The sequence below is a fragment of the Pelobates fuscus genome, chromosome 12 (assembly GCF_036172605.1).
Source record: "Pelobates fuscus isolate aPelFus1 chromosome 12, aPelFus1.pri, whole genome shotgun sequence".
In the NCBI taxonomy this organism is placed as follows: domain Eukaryota; kingdom Metazoa; phylum Chordata; class Amphibia; order Anura; family Pelobatidae; genus Pelobates; species Pelobates fuscus.
The window spans coordinates 67035274-67053248 of record NC_086328.1 but is presented as its reverse complement, the minus strand read 5'-3'; the positions used below and the strand labels follow the sequence as shown (position 1 = coordinate 67053248).

The window sequence follows — 17975 nt, the reverse complement described above, 5'->3', positions numbered from 1 at the left end:
TGTAACTGTAGTGAACATTTAAAAAAAACAATACTTTTCTGACTATGAAATAATCGCAGTCAGTTTCCTTCACGCATGTGCGTTTCAGGGCCTGCCAGGGCACAGTGTCACACCAGTGAAACTCATATCTGGTGTAACAGTAGTGTACATTTAAAAAACAAACTAGAAATTTGACTGTGAAATAATAGCAGTCAGTTTCCATCACACGCGTGCGTTTCAGGGCCTGCCAGGGCACAGTGTCACACCAGTGCAACTCATATCTGGTGTAACAGTAGTGTACATTAAAAAAACAAACTAGAAATTTGACTGTGAAATAATAGCAGTCAGTTTCCTTCACACGTGTGCGTTTCAGGGCCTGCCAGGGCACAGTGTCACACCAGTGCAACTCATATCTGGTGTAACTGTAGTGTACATTTAAAAAAAACAATACTTTTTTGACTGTGAAATAATAGCAGTCAGTTTCCTTCACGCGTGTGCGTTTCAGGGCCTGCCAGGGCACAGTGTCACACCAGTGCAACTCATATCTGGTGTAACAGTAGTGTACATTTAAAAAAAAACTAGAAATTTGACTGTGAAATAAGAGCAGTCAGTTTCCTTCACACGCGTGCATTTCAGGGCCTGCCAGGGCACAGTGTCACACCAGTGCAACTCATATCTGGTGTAACAGTAGTGTACATAAAAAAAAAAAAAACTAGAAATTTGACTGTGAAATAATAGCAGTCAGTTTCCTTCACACGTGTGCGTTTCAGGGCCTGCCAGGGCACAGTGTCAAACCAGTGCAACTCATATCTGGTGTAACAGTAGTGTACATTAAAAAAAAAACTAGAAATTTGACTGTGAAATAATAGCAGTCAGTTTCCTTCACGCGTGTGCGTTTCAGGGCCTGCCAGGGCACAGTGTCACACCAGTGCAACTCATATCTGGTGTAACAGTAGTGTACATTTAAAAAAAAACTAGAAATTTGACTGTGAAATAATAGCAGTCAGTTTCCATCACACGCGTGCGTTTCAGGGCCTGCCAGGGCACAGTGTCACACCAGTGCAACTCATATCTGGTGTAACAGTAGTGTACATTAAAAAAACAAACTAGAAATTTGACTGTGAAATAATAGCAGTCAGTTTCCTTCACACGTGTGCGTTTCAGGGCCTGCCAGGGCACAGTGTCACACCAGTGCAACTCATATCTGGTGTAACTGTAGTGTACATTTAAAAAAAACAATACTTTTTTGACTGTGAAATAATAGCAGTCAGTTTCCTTCACGCGTGTGCGTTTCAGGGCCTGCCAGGGCACAATGTCACACCAGTGCAACTCATATCTGGTGTAACAGTAGTGTACATTTAAAAAAAAATGTTTTTGACTGTATTAGATTGAATAGCAGTTAGTTGTCTGCAAGCGTGTGTGTCAGGCCTACAGCGTCTACTCTGCCAACTTCTGCCAGTGCACAGTGCCACTCATATCTGTTGTCACAGTAGCTTGCATGTATAGTACCACTAATCGAAAAAAAAATGACAGGCAGAGGCAGGCCACCCCGCAGGGGCCGTCGTAGTCGTGGTGCTGTGATTCCCTTTGGCCCTAGAATAATGCCCAGTGTTCAGAGGCCACGTACCCTGAACTCGAAAAGTTCTGAGGACATAGTTGACTGGCTAACACAGGACACCCAATCTTCTATAGCTTCCGCTCGGAACCTTGACGCACCATCGTCTTCCAGCTTGCTTCGGGCACCTCTCAAGTTACCACTTGCCCGCCTGCCACCACCACCAACACTAGCACCACAGCCGCTTCACTTGATCTGTCAGAGGAGTTATTTACACATCAGTTGGAAGAAATGAGTGATGCGCAACCATTATTGCCAGAGGATGTAGATAACAGGGATATGTCTCAGTCAGGCAGCATTACACACATGGACGTACGGTGTGATGATGATGATGTTGTACCCGCTGCTGCTTCCTTTGCTGAGTTGTCAGATACAAGTGAAGCGGTTGATGATGACGATGCATCCGTGGATGTCATGTGGGTGCCCGCGAGAAGAGAAGAAGAACAGGGGGAAAGTTCAGATGGGGATACAGAGAGGAGGAGGAGACGAGTTGGAAGCAGGGGGAGGTCGTTGCAAGGAGCTAGTGGCACAGTCAGACAGCATGCATCGGCACCCGGGTTCAGCCAGACAGCACGCCAATCAACGCATGCTGTTGCCACCACCAGAATGCCGTCATTGCAGAGCTCAGCAGTGTGGCATTTTTTTTGTGTGTCTGCCTCTGACAACAGCGATGCCATTTGCAACCTGTGCCAAAAGTCGTGGGAAGAGTCGTGGTAAGTCCAACACCCACCTAGGTACAACTGCTTTGCGAAGGCACATGATCGCACATCACAAACGCCTATGGGATCAACACATGAGTACAAGCAGCACACAAACTCAGAGCCGCCATCCTCCTCCTGTTCCAGTATCTTCAGCCACGTCAACCACTGCTCAACCATCCGCCACTCCGTCTCTCGCCTTGAGCAGTTCCTGCTCATCTGCCCACAGTCAGGTGTCTTTCAAGGACATGTTTGAGCGTAAGAAGCCAATGTCACAAAGTCACCCCCTTGCCCGGCATCTGACAGCTGGCTTGTCTGAACTCTTAGACCGCCAGCTTTTGCCATACAAGCTGGTTGAGTCTGAGGCGTTCCAAAAATGTGTAGCTATTGGGACACCGCAGTGGAAGGTACACGGCCGAAATTTCTTTGCACAAAAGCCAATCCCCAACCTGTACTTGATTGTGCAAAAGGAAGTAATGGCATGTCTGGCACACAGTGTTGGGGCAAGGGTCCATCTGACCACTGATACCTGGTCTGCAAAGCATGGTCAGGGCAGGTATATCACCTACACTGCGCATTGGGTAAACCTGCTGACGGCTGCCAAGCATGGAATGCGTGACTGCAGATGAGTTGGTGACACCGCCACGACTTGCAGGCAGGCCTGCTGCCACCTCTTCTACTCCTCCTACTCCATCATCTTCCATAACCTCCTCGGCTGAGTCCTCTTCTGCTGCTGCGTCTTGCTCCACATCAACGGCACCCCCCCCCCAGCTCCCCAGGTACTATTCCACATCCCGGATACGGCAGTATCACGCCGTCTTGGGGTTGACTTGCCTGAAAGCAGAGAGTCACACCGGACCAGCACTCCTGTCCGCCCTGAACGCACAGGTGGATCAGTGGCCGACTCCGCACCAACTGGAGATCGGCAAAGTGGTTTGTAACAATGGAAGAAATTTGTTGGGGGCATTGAATTTGGGCAAGTTGACACATGTGCCGTGCATGGCACATGTGTGTAATCTGATCATACAACGCTTTGTGCATAAGTACCCAGGCTTGCAGGACGTCCTGAAGCAGGCCAGGAAGGTGTGTGGCCATTTCAGGCGTTCCTACACGGCCATGGCGCACTTTTCAGATATCCAGCGGCGAAACAACATGCCAGTGAGGCGCTTGATTTGCGACAGCCCGACACGTTGGAATTCAACACTCCTAATGTTCGACCGCCTGCTCCAACAAGAAAAAGCCATTAACGACTATTTGTGTGACCGGGGTGCTAGGACAGCCTCTGCGGAGCTGGGAATTTTTTTTTGCCACGTTATTGGACGCTCATGCGCAATGCCTGTAGGCTCATGCGTCCTTTTGACAAACCTAGTCAGTCGCACCGAAGGCACCATCAGTGACATCATACCATTTGTTTTCTTCCTGGAGCGTGCCCTGCGAAGAGTGCTGAATCAGGCCGTAGATGAGCGTGAAGAGGAAGAGGAAGAGTTGTGGTCACCATCACCACCAGAAACAGCCTTATGAGCATCGCTTGCTGGACCTGCGGCAACGCTGGAAGAGGATTGTGAGGAAGAGGAGTCAGAGGAGGAATGTGGCTTTGAGGAGGAGGAGGAAGACCAACCACAACAGGCATCCCAGGGTGCTCGTTGTCACCTATCTGGTACCCGTGGTGTTGTACGTGGCTGGGGGGAAGAACATACCTTCAATGACATCAGTGAGGAGGAGGAACGGGAAATGAGTAGCTCGGCATCCAACCTTGTGCAAATGGGGTCTTTCATGCTGTTGTGCCTGTTGAGGGACCCTCGTATAAAAAGGCTGAAGTAGAACGACCTGTACTGGGTGTCCACGCTACTAGACCCCCGGTATAAGCAGAAAGTGCCTGAAATGTTACCGAATTACCGCAAGTCAGAAAGGATGCAGCAGTTCCAAAATAAATTAAAAAGTATGCTTTACACAGCGTATAAGGATGATGTCACAGCATCCCCGGACTGGCGATCGGGCATACCGGGCAAATGCCCGGTGGGCCGCGATGGCCGTGGGGCCGAGGCCGGCAGGGGAGATCACAGAATCTCCCCTGCCAGCCCCTGCAGGGCCAGCGCTATCAGTGTGCCGGCCCTGCATAGTGCCTCCATGGGGGGCCGGTGGGGAGATCAAAGATCTCCCTCACCGGCCCACAGGCACTGTGACATAGCTATGCCGGCCTGGGGAGGGAGGGAGGGAGGGAGGAGAGGACCGGCGGAGCTCTAGCCAGCAGCTCCGCCGGGTGCTCTCGCGAGGTCTGAGCGTTGCCGCGGTTACCGCGGCAACGCTGAGATCTCGCGAGAGTGAACTCTACCCCAGGAACTGCAGGGTAGAGTTCACTCACCACTAGGACCACCAGGGACTGCAGCATGGGAACGCACCACCAGGGACTCCTCCATGAACGCACGGCTCCCCTCCCAGGCTAAAAGTAAGAAGGGAGGGGGGGATATGAAGTTTATTATTTTTAATATTTTTTTATGTATCCCCTATTTTAAAAAATCTGATTTTATCCCACATTTTTTTTAATTATAATAATAATAATAATAAAAAAAAGAATCATACTTTTACACCTTGCCTCCCCCCCCCCCACACACACACAATCCCTCCAGACATATTCACACACACACACAGCACCCTCAGACACACACACACAGCACCCTCAGACACACACACAGCACCCTCAGACACACACACAGCACCCTCAGACACACACACACAGCACACTCGCCCACACAGCAACCCTCAGACACACACAGCACCATTAGACACACAGCACTGTTAGACACATACACAGCACACTAACAGCACCCTCAGACACACACTGCACCCTCACACACAGCACCCTCAGACATACACATCACCCTCAGACAAACACAGCACACTCACACTAACAGCACACTCACACTAACAGCACACTTACCCACACAGCACACTTACCCACACAGCGCCCTCACGCACACACAGCACGCTCAAACACACAGCACCCTCAGACACACACACACATATATATATATATATATATATATATATATCATATAAAATAACCCTCAGTGAATTAACAAAGACAATTAGACACATAGAATGTGATGGTAAGAACACCCTCACACACATGCTGCACCCCTCACACACATGCTGCACTACTCACACACATCACACTGCACCCCTCACACACACATGCTGCACACAGCATACCCAACACGATGCACCCCTTACACACACATGCTGCACACAACACACCCAACACACTGGACCCCTCACACACACATGCTGCACACAGCACACCTAACACACTGCACCCTTCACACTCACATGCTGCACACAGCACACCCAATACAATGCACCCCTCACACACACATGCTGCACACAGCACACCCAACACACTGCACCCTTCACACACACATGCTGCACACAGTACACACAATACGATGCACCACTCACACACAAATGCTGCACACAACACACCCAACACACTGTGACCCTTACACATACATGCTGCACACAGCACACCTAACAAACAGTGACCCTCACATATACATATACATATATATTTGGATGTATATAGTGTATGTGTACAGTATATATATATATATATATATATATATATATATATATATATATATATATATACATATACACACACACTATAGCACCCCTCACACTGCACCACTACACACATTACGCTCCACGCTAGATCCCTTACCCAACTCTGGATCATCTAATCTACACACACATACACACATCCCTATATACACTCTAAATCCTCTACACACACACACACACACACACAATCTCCTATACACACTCTGGGTCCTTTACACACTAGATCTCCTACACACACACACACACACACACACTGCACCACCTACACACACTACATTCCTGACATACAAGCTCTGGATCCCCTATGCACACACTACATTCCTTGTTAACAAATACATGCTACATTCTCTAAACACACACTCTCTACAATCCTTACACACACTACAGCCGGCATGCACACACTCGCTACATCCTCAATACACACTATGCCCCCTATACACACACTCTCTACAGCCCCTAGCATGATACGCTTTCCTGGCCCTTTTGTCCTCTGGTATCCCACTTATTGAGACACCAGAGACAAGTGAAAAGCAAACACAGCGCAAGCATGTTATTAAATTTGCTTGCGCTGCGCAGACCAACTACATGGCCTTTTTCTCATGCTAGAGCTCTTCAGCAGGGCTCTGCGCATTGAACTAACATGCTCACTTTGAAAGGGGGTGTGCTTGTCCTTAGTGATGACAAAACACACCCTCTCTGGCCCGCCCCCTTCTCAGGGGGCCGCTGTGATTGAAAAATGCCCGGGCCGAATTTTTTTCCCAGTCCGGCCCTGTGTCACAGCACAACGGGAATCTAACAGGGGAAGAGGTGAAAGTAATCCTCCTCCTCCCACGACCACGCCGGCAAGGACAGGACGCTTTACAGACGTGTTGTTGATGGAGGACATGCAGAGCTTTTAAAGTCCTATGCATCGCCACAGCCCTTCAGGGTCCACCCTCAAAGAACGACTCTACCGACAGGTAGCAGACTACCTCGCCTTAACTGCAGATATTGACACTCTGAGGAGCGATGAACCCCTTGACTACTGGGTGTGCAGGCTTGACCTGTGGCCTGAGCTATCCCAATTTGCGATAAAACTTCTGGCCTGCCCCGCTTCAAGTGTCCTGTCAGAAAGGACCTTCAGTGCAGCAGGAGGTATTGTCACTGAGAAGAGAAGTCGCCTAGGTCAAAAAAGTCTAGATTACCTCACCTTTATTAAGATGAATGAGGGATGGATCCAGAAGGGACTGACAGTGGGCAATAATACATTCGACTAAAAAAGGCCTGATGAGGGGGACGTAACAGGGATTAAACTGATAAGAATAGTACTACTTAACACACCACTCCTATCTGGTGGCACATTAGATTGCACGCGCAGTGCCCCAAATGTGAAGTAGGAGGACCGACCAAGCATCTTTTTCCATCTCCCGGTTCCTAAAATTGATGCCATATACACGTCCCCTGATAGGTGACGTAACAGGGATTAAACTGATAGGAATAGTACTACTTAACACACCTTATAATAATGCAGAGAGAGGCAACGCAGAGAGAGGAGTCTGAAGAAGAGGAGTCAGAGGAGGAAGGTGGCTTTGAGGAGGTGGAAGACTAAACACAGCAGGCGTCCCAGGGGGCTTGTTGTCACCTTTCGGGGAACCTTGGTGTTGTACGTGGCTGGGTGGAGGAAGAGACCTTCAATGACGTCAGTGAGGACAAGGAACGGGACATGGCTAGCTTGGTATCCAACCTTGTGCAAATGGGGAGTTTGCGGTTGTGCAAATGGACTGTTTGCGGTTGTTTGCAGTGCGTTAAACGGGGAGTTTGGTCTGTCACTGTGAAGCGGGCGTAACCCTTACACTACCTGATCGATACAACATCATACCTGCTGTTTTAAAGCACGTTATTCCAAACAATTTAGGAATGTTAGGTGATTTATGCCCTTTATGGATTAAAACCAGACTCTGCATCAACTATGTAATTTTCCATGGGAGTTTTGCCATGGATCCCCCTCCGGCATGCCACAGTCCAGGTGTTAGTCCCCTTGAAACAACTTTTCCATCACTATTGTGGCCAGAAAGAGTCCCTGTGGGTTTTAAAATTTGCCTGCCTATTGAAGTCTATTGCGGGTTCGCCCGGTTCGCCCGTTCGCCAACATTTGCGGAAATTCGCGTTCGCCATTCGCGAACGGAAATTTTATGTTCGCGACATCTCTAATAATGGTAGTGGTGTTCTGAATTATTATGTATGTGAAGATTCACTATTGCTTTTATTTGTACCATTACGTTCATCAGTATCTGATGTGCGCAATTAATGTCTGGGCTAAGCCCAGTCATTTAAAAAGAGGGCTGAATTTCAGAGCTCTGACATTGTGTAATCTAGTCCTGACTTTAGAGAGGAATAAGTAAGGCCCCTTTTTTGCGTCATACACTTTCTTTATACAGTAAATGCTTGGGTATGGCCCTTTTCGCCTACTGTTCCTGTATGTCATACCTGTTTTGTTAAAATTAAATTTTGTCTTATTTACGTATTGTACAGTGCTGTGGAATGTGTTAGTGCTCTATAAATAATTGTTATTGAGATGGAGGACATATGCCACAATGTGAGATCCTAGTGGAATGAAAATATAATGCCAGCTGATTGAACAATTATAAACCATCTGCAGTTACATCTCAAGTATATTATTCCTACACCAAGATCATATGCTGCATGACCTTAATAACATCAGTGCAGGTCTGCTCTGTTACTGAGGCTGTGTAACATGTGTTTTACCTTCACTTGAACCTTTTAAAGACCTGACATTAGGATTGATTCATTAAACAATGAATTGTACTGACATTCAAAATGCTAAGTTAGACTAGGTTGGCATATATTTTAAGGTTCAAATTCATGCCAAATTAGCCAAGGTGACTATAGCTGACTTTACCAAATCATCTTTGCTGGTCTACATTTTATAAACATTTTTTTTATCAAATAAAGCTCATGGTTTATAATTTTTCTAACCCCAAGCCCAGTATCCATTTCCCTACCTCTTCAATTCACATGGCAATGCACCACATTTCCAGACTTTGTAGCAATATTTTCTGATTTAAAGGGTACTTTAAAAATCACATTGATGTATAGGACAACACTAAATATGCTCTGGCACTTTGCAGGTTTTTTTTTTGTATACATAAGAACATGTAAGAAATGATTTTCCTTATGGGGAGCATGATCTTCAGCAATTGTGTTACTGGGTGGAATTTAAACAAAGTTAAAGGGACACTATAGTCACCTGAACAACTTCAGCTTAATGAGGTTGTTCAGGTGAGAACTATAGCTCCCTGCAGCCTTTCTCATGTAAACACTGTATTTTCTGGGAAAATACAGTGTTTACATTGAAAGCTGGTAACACTTCCAGTTGCAGTCACTCACAGTGAACCAGAGGGACTTCGGAGTTGATGGAGGCATAATATGCCTCCATCCACTCAGATCTGCTGTCAGCAGAGCACAGGGCAGCACTGTGCACAGCATCATGTGATTCAGTATCTCCTCCCTCTGTATGCAGACACTGAACTTTCCTCATATAGATTCATTGATTCAATTCATCTGTATGAGGATATTCTGATTGGCCAGGGCTGTGTTTGAATCATGCTGGCTCTGTCAGTCTCAGCCAATCCTATGGGGAAGCACTGTGATTGGATCAGGCTACCACATGTCAGCAGACTGCTTGTTTTTCTGAGTCTAACAGCATGCAGATTTACAGCTTCAGGCTTGAATACAGTAAGAGTTTTACTATATTTATGGAGGCATGAGGGGCCCAGGGGGGCTAGATGGTGGTGTTAACACTATAGGGTCAGGAATACATGTTTGTGTTCCTGACCTTATAGTGATCCTTTAAATTACAATTGGTAAGCTAATTTACCCACAATGACATGCAAATGAGCCTATTGGTGTACTGCAAAATACATACATAATATCATAGGGGCTGGACTAAGCATCAGAGAGGTTCAGACGCCGTTTCTCACTGCTCCAGTCCCGGAGGCTAAAGGCTGCCTAATCTTGGGTGATGTGATATCCCCATCACCCACCAAATGTGACTTATTCTTACAGAGGAACTTCTCAAGAACAAGCAGATGCCCTTCTTACGCCAAATCCATACATAAGACCCACCAGAGCTCTAGGCTGAGAAGCCTGCAAGCCACTGTGGAGCACGGCGGACTTCTGCAGCCTTGGGTCTTGTACTCACCTCTATCCCTTTGAGAGGCAGACTCTCCACGGATGGGCTGCATGAAGTCAAAGACACAGGCTGCAGTGCCTCATGAGGCAATAGATAACAGTCAAATTGCTTTAATGCACAAAGAAACTCAAAGATATGGGTGCTTCACCACACTGGAGGCGGTCTTAATATTGTCACCTCGATCAAAGTCCAATGGCCCTACACCACCCGACTTACAAGAGAGCATTATAGTGCTTTTTGCATGTATCCTTATTGCACATTTTGGTATCTGTAGATGTTGGCCCCTTTATTAACCTCTAGTTGCACATTAACGGAGGGTAGTGAACCCACATGCCATCCTGACTACTGTCAGAAATGTTTTAAATGCACCCAGACAGAGATCACTAATGTTTTGGAGGGATCTCAAGCCCATATTTCTTAATTATTTACTATTTATATTGCTGTCTAGAATCTCATTTTGTCAAGTAATTTTACTACCCTCTAATTATTACCTACAGTTCCCCATATTTAAAATTGTGTGACTCTGCTACTTATTACATGTTCTGTTAAATTGACTGTACTGTTGCTACCTTGTTGTCGACTTTATACGTCTTCTGATAATAATTATGTATACCTTTTTTTTATGACTATTGCAGTGCACACTCAATAAAAACAGAATGACAAAATAAATGAATAGATAGATAGATAGACAGATAAATAGCAAAACCAAAAAAGTTATGGTGGGGGGGAACGTGTGATTGAAAACCCCTTCCACCTGAAGTCTGTGGATAGTCAATACATCTGCTACACTTAGAATGAAGAGACCTGACTCAGTTTACAACTGGTCCTCCCTATTCAGTTTAGTCTATCCCCTTCTTTTTTGCTAATTCATGTATACTGTTTTACGTCTGATCTCATGTTAAACTCAGTGTTCCAGAGCTGGCTGCTATCCTGTGTTACCCTCAGTGTTTCAGAGCTGGCTGCTAACCTGTGGATAGTCAATACAATGTTAAACAAAAAATCTGCACACCAGTCACGCCATAAGACCTGCTTTTACCACAGAAATCACAAGTTTACAGTGATGTTACAACCGCAAAGGATTCTGGGTGGGCATATTAGTTCAACGAAGAATCTTTATATAGAAGTCAGACTTTGTGTGTAACAGCGCTACATGTGACTTACCGATGCATACAGTATGCTGGGTAGACGCTTAGCTCCATACATTGATTTCCAAATATGTGGATAACCCTGCATACATAAATTTATCCTAAATTATATATCAAGATATTCAGCTCTATGTGGGCCCTTCAAGGCCCGAGATAAGCATCCCTGCAGTCCATACTTCATTTTCTATAAGCTTAAAAGAGATCAGATTATGCAGAATGTCCCTTTGAATTTTCTCACCCTTTAGATCCAGATTGCTGGCTCCTGTAGAGTGTTGTGTGACTGTTCTTCCATCAATTCTCAATGTATGAGCATTTCCAGGATCTCGTGAGACAGCTACACTGTGCCATTGGTTATCATTTAATGGTCGCTCAGAGTTGCCCTTCATCAGTGACGGACCATTTCCAAGGTCAAAAACATAGTGTATATACCTAGAAAAAAAGTAGTTTAAAATCATAATGTGTTTGCATACAAGGTAAATTAATTAAATCAAATATGAACAAATAGAATGAATGATTGCACACTATAAACATGCAGTTATAAAGAGTGGGGATATACTTTGCACAGTATTGCTAATCAGAGCCTAACAAAGTAATTCAAACTTGGAATAATAACTTTTATTATTGGTGATAATATCACACGTGCATGTTAAATAGACTTATGTAGAATTCACAGACTAAAATAATAAGATTAGATTGGATTAACGCAGGGCAGGTCCCTTGCAAATATGCTTTGTAAATGTATTGACAAAGCTCTGAGCAACATAATATAGTGACAAATAACAAAAATTCAGTTGATATTAACAGAGAGCTCAGTATATAATATGTTTTGTCCCTTTTTTGTAATCAACAATCAAAATAATTATAAAATGACAGTATAAAGATTTGTTGTTCAAAGAATTCCAAATCAGTTAATGTTGGTACATAATGGAATTCCTATTCATCTGGGTTAGGACTCCTGCATTCTTTTTTGTTGACTACCCTAGTCAATTGGCTTCCTGTGCCATAGTATCTACAAGCCTATATCCTGGCTAAGTTCTCTTGGATATATTTGCATTCTTCCGTAGTGTGCCCATCATAGATTTTCTTACTATATGTCCTGTAATCCACTATCTGTGAACAGACTACAACTGATACAGAATGGACAAGGTCCATGCTTATACAACAGACCTGCTTATACCAGTGGTGTACACACAATCCATGGGGCCCCGGTGCAAAACTGATCCATTGTCGTCGTCGTTCCCTCCCTCTAACCCCCACATGCTGGTCCCTGAGAGGTAATTACTTTTTTGTAATTACTTCACAGATCCTGCTTTTTACTGTCATCCCAATACTACACATACATTTATGCCTGCTTGTGTAGAATGTTTTCCAGTTTACATAAAATGCTTCTGAAACCTTCTACATTTTTGTTTAGTGGGTGAATGGTTAATAGTAAGTGGGACTTCTGATCTGCTATTTTAATAACATGATTCTGTTTATTTCAATTTACTGTAACAGAAGGATTTAAATCAATATATCTTTAATCATTCTTATTTTAAGTTATTTTTCATTGTCTCCTGAACTGTAGAATTTTCTTGTTCCATGTAAATAACTTCTGAAAATGAATTATGATAATAATCTCCTCTTGGGTTTTGTTAAATTTGAGAGTGTGTGCAAAAGTGTTATATAAAAATGGATTATTATGCAATTTTCTGTAAAAGCGCTAATGTCAAGATTGAAACGGAACAGGCGGATAACTGACATTTTGAACAGATAGTTCTAGGACTGAGGCAAAGATTTCAAGATTAAGAGGCAAATCTAGATGTATACTTCAAAACAAACATTTATCTCAAGAATAAAAAAGCACCCAGATGCATTTTAGATGGAATTTGAAAAACATGTACTAGTTTATCTCTGCCGTTCTATGGAGAAAGAATATCCAGTCAAGTTCCCAGTAGGTTAAAATAAAAAATGACTTCAGCATGTATCTTTTCTAAAAGATCTGTGCAGTTTGCTATTGTCGTTAAATAATACATAACATGACAGTTCTCATGTAAACAGTTTTCCAGTGTAATGCTTCCAAACTCGTGGTTAATGAGATATGACTGTTTTAATTGTTGTGGTCCCCCTCATCAAAGAGAATCTCACCTGAGCTTACATTGGACACTAGTATAGCTGAATTTTTAAGGTGAACATTTAGCTTTTATTGTTTCTGTTCTAGCAAAATATTTTGACAAAATCGTATTATTTATTAGTAATCTGCTCTATACTACAAATACTGTATGTAAAGCCCATGGAGAAAGCGCAGCTGAGGGAATAGGGCCCTGAAAGGGCTAGGAGGCGGGCAGGACCGGACTGGGGATACAAAGTACCCTGAAAAAAATATCTATGCCAGCCTTAAGACATAGCCTTACATATTATTGGTATATTTATTTTTCTAATTCAAAATATTGGTCCTTTCAAAGTAAAACATTTAATTATACAGTAAGCATACCCACCTGCAAACACAGACAATTTCACTGACAGACAATCTCACTGATCCACACAGACAAGCTTATTGGTACACACACAAATTTAGTACAGACAAACTCTCTACACAGATGCTCACTACAGACAAGTTCACTGTCACACACATGCTCCCTACAGAACAGCTCACTGACACACACATGCTCACTAGAGACAAGCTCACTGACACACACACACATGCCATTTTGTGGCCTCTTCCTTCCAGAAAGGTCAGCAAGTGTGTGGGGGCGGATCTTGTGTGTGGGAGGCGGGGTTTCTGTTCATGGGGGCCAGAATTGATGTAGATTTTGAAGGGAGACTGACAGGTCTTCCTCTGGCCACCAGCAGCCTAATTGCAGCCACACAAGCCCCCAGTTCGCCCCTCTTTCTCCCCTCGGACTGACACAAACTGGTACAGTCCTAGGGGAAAATTATTTAAATACATTAGCATGATGATAAAGGCTGCCTGGCAGGCCAAGGTGCCGCTGCCCACAAGGAATTTTCCCGGAATCCCGGTGGGCCAGTCCGACCGTGGAGACAGGCTAAGGACGGGAGCAATAGTGGGATTGGTGGGCTAGTGTTTGGGAGTTGGCCGATATATAGGGTCGGCCATTTTGGATCCCTCATTCTAATTCATTACCTTGCGGAGTTGGTCCCTCACCCCCTCCCTTATTGTAGTCTTTTTCCCTGTTTGTTCACAGTAGCAGGGTGGGGTAAAGAACATTAATGGACAAATGGGCCTTAGTTAATATAGGAGTAAGGGCAGTTAGTTGATTGGTAAAAAGGGTACACTGTTTGTACACGTTTTGGTAGGTTTCGAGTACGTTGGTGGCTCAAAACCTCGGTGGTGTAGGGGTATCTGGTTATACCCCTACCAGGTGACAATTGATGAATGTTGGCACTTTACGTGTTATATTTATATGGTTCTTATAAATTGTGAATTATGTTATGTTGTGGGTCATTGCCTTGATTTAAATATGGAAGAGATGATATAATTTTGGGGGGGATGGCGGGTAATGACCTTTATAAAATTGTATATCATAAGTTATTATTTTTATTATTATCTTTATTATTATTACATTTATTGACATTTTTTACCCATATGGTGTCTTATAGGGTGGGTTTGGGTTCAATGGATCCCTCCCCTGCCCATATGGCGACTATGCACCTGTCATGCAACTGTTCCCTTTTTTTTCTTATGTATTCTTTGTATTCTATGGGCGCATTTTTTAGAGAGTTTGGTCCATAAAAATTACTTAATATTTTAATTCTCTTAGGACCATATTTTTTTATTTCAGTTAAAAATACAACTTAATTTGAAAAAAATATAACCAGTTTAAAAAAAAATCTTATTTTGTATATATATATATTTTTTTTAATAACATTTTATAGTTACATGTGTTAAACAGGATTTCCATGTTTCCATTTAGCTTCTTACAGCAGACACTAGAAGAATGTTGTGTGTAACAATGCTAATAACACCCAGACCAAGTGCCTACATTCTCTGATTACTTCACTAGCTGTAAAAAACATGTGGGGGCATGTGTACTAGACCACAAATGATAAAGCATTGCAAAAACACTGAGCATGTGTGATACCTGCAGTGGGGCGATCAGAATTGCTGGATCATCTGCATTAAATCTCTGGATATAAAGTGAATGGATTGGGTGTTGATGTTTACATGAAACATATTAATTCATTAAAATCAAGTAAACTTTTAGAGATATAACTCTTGATTTAAACAGAATGTTTTTATGCTAAGGTATATTTGCTTGTTATGTCTCCTGAACAGAGGCTTCAATTTAGGGTATAGGGTGTATCTGTTCGGTAGTCTGCCGACCTGCTACCTGCTATCAAATGAAGGCGCTTGGGTCAAAGTGGCCACATGTGTCTTACAATAGGCAAAAAATACTTCTGGATGGAAATGTTAGCAGATCCAATAATGAACATCATCCTTTGAAACAAAATGTTATTGCATAGCCATGGTTTTTGTGCATTTCTAACTTCTAACCTCTTACTTTTGTGAGAGGTATTTCACAGATTCACAATGAATCAAATGTGTGCCAGTTACCCATCACTCACTGCACTGTTGTTTCCCAGGGCCCCAGGATGGGTGCACATAAGCCTGTATATTTAAATATATAATAGAGACATTCTGTTTCCTAAGAAATAGATTGTTTTCTAAGCATGTTTCACTGCAAGAAGAAAGGTGGTTTTATATTGAGTAATGTCATATAGTAGAGTAAGGCCAGTTTTCAGCAGCTGAGGAACTGACTATATAGTGAAGTGTGAACTATATTAAAGTAACAGGAGTCAGACAGGGTTTCAGCGATGCCAGGAGGTTAAATATAAAAGCTCAAAGCAACATTCTGTAAGAGCCCAGCACCCTACAAGAAGTCTATACTAATTGAGCTAGTTATAAATTGTTTTAGAATTGTACTAGCTATGACTTAATTTTAAGACATCAATGTGCTTTGTTACCCCATTCGGCATAAACATTTTATATGTTTCACATAACTGAAATAATATTTGATTTCAGAGGAGGCCACTTGATGTTTCCTAAGGAGATGCCAATTCCATTTGATTGAAAAATCTATACCTAGTAATGATTGTTAGAAAACAGTTTGAAATTCTGATTTTAAGCTACATTATTTTATACAGATACATGATCTCAAATAGAAACATAGAAACATAGAAACATAGAATGTGACGGCAGATAAGAACCATTCGGCCCATCTAGTCTGCCCAGTTTTCTAAATACTGTCATTAGTCCCTGGCCTTATCTTATAGTTAGGATAGCCTTATGCCTATCCCACGCATGCTTAAACTCCTTTACTGTGTTAACCTCTACCACTTCAGCTGGAAGGCTATTCCATGCATCCACTACCCTCTCAGTAAAGTAATACTTCCTGATATTATTTTTAAACCTTTGTCCCTCTCTCAGTTGCCGAAGTTATGTGTGAAATTCTGTAACCAGTGTTGCACTGTGCCTGTACTTTAACCCCTTAAGGACACATGACGTGCCTGACATGTCATGATTCCATTTTATTCCAGAAGTTTGGTCCTTAAGGGGTTAAAAGTGTTTGTGTTGTTCTAAAGGATTCCCATCACAAAGCAACCTAAAGTTAAACTAAGCATCCATGTGTAACATGTCACTTTCATAAGTTACGGTAATATGTTTTCAGTTCACATAATTACTCACCCTTTGACAAGCTCCACTGCAATGAAGTCTGGACCTTGCCCACTATTGTAAAGCAGAAGTCCATCTGGGTGTCGTCCACGGAACATGAAAAGAAGATGCATCGAGGCATATGCCTGAAGTCGCGGAAGGGCCAGGTGAGCAGGACCAGAACGGAAGACTACAGGATCAGCCAACAATGGACGGAGGCCTCCAGCACGAGCATTGAGTTCACATCGCCTGCCCAACTCACCATCCTGGCACAAGTCAAGGTATGGGGCACCATTATAGCGAAGTGCAGTAAGGTGACCAAGGAAATTTGATGGTGGTGCTGAAAGGAACCGGCGTTCGGTCATTATGCCAGTCTCCAGGTGGTGAAGCTCTAGTCGCGTATGGTCACCAGCCATGTGACCTGTGAATGAAAAACAGGAGAGGGACATGGTAAGTTTTGAATAATAAAGACTGTGACTAATTTCTATTATTAGCTTAATAGAATATATGACGGTATCAGTGGAAGCAATTATGAAATTCATAATCAAATCTATAAAAAGCCCAGTGATTGAACTTTTGCATTCAAATGTGAGATGTAAAAAAAATTTAGAAATAATTATATATGCCAAAACAAATTACATGTTTTACACTATGATGCTTGCAAGATAAAATTAACTAAACCTAACTAGTGAACAGTGATACATGGGTTAGTTTTGCTGGGTGCATTATCAACTTAAAAGAAGCGTAAATAGTTATCTCACTGACTAATAAATAATCAGTGAGTTGACTGCCATCTATAAAAATGCATGTGGAATGCGCTGTTATTCCATTAAATTGTATTGCATTGAAGTATGAATGTTTTAAAAGCTACATAGAAATGCAACCCACTTTATTTGTTTTCTAATCTTGCTTATAAAGTAAATCAGATGTTTTCAGAGACGCAATATCATTGAACCTGATATTAATCTCAGACTTTGCAAAGTGACATCAGAGCCATGTATGGTCTCCTATTGCCTCATTAACCTTATGGGCTTCATCAGACAATTTAATTATCCTTACAATTTTACTGACCAGA

General features: G+C 43.0%; 1 protein-coding gene across 15 annotated transcripts in view; it reads right to left on the bottom strand.

Moving 5' to 3' along the window:
• The window catches only part of NRXN2 (neurexin 2), a 973084-nt gene that overhangs the window by 446507 nt on the left and 508602 nt on the right, over window positions 1-17975 (bottom strand). For all 15 annotated transcript variants that reach the window (XM_063438522.1, XM_063438529.1, XM_063438527.1 and 12 more), the window contains 2 exons: window positions 16934-17321; window positions 11486-11676 (listed from right to left, as the gene is read on the bottom strand). In XM_063438522.1, the coding sequence (XP_063294592.1) occupies window positions 11486-11676; window positions 16934-17321 (579 nt within the window). The remainder of the gene's footprint in view (window positions 1-11485; window positions 11677-16933; window positions 17322-17975) is intronic.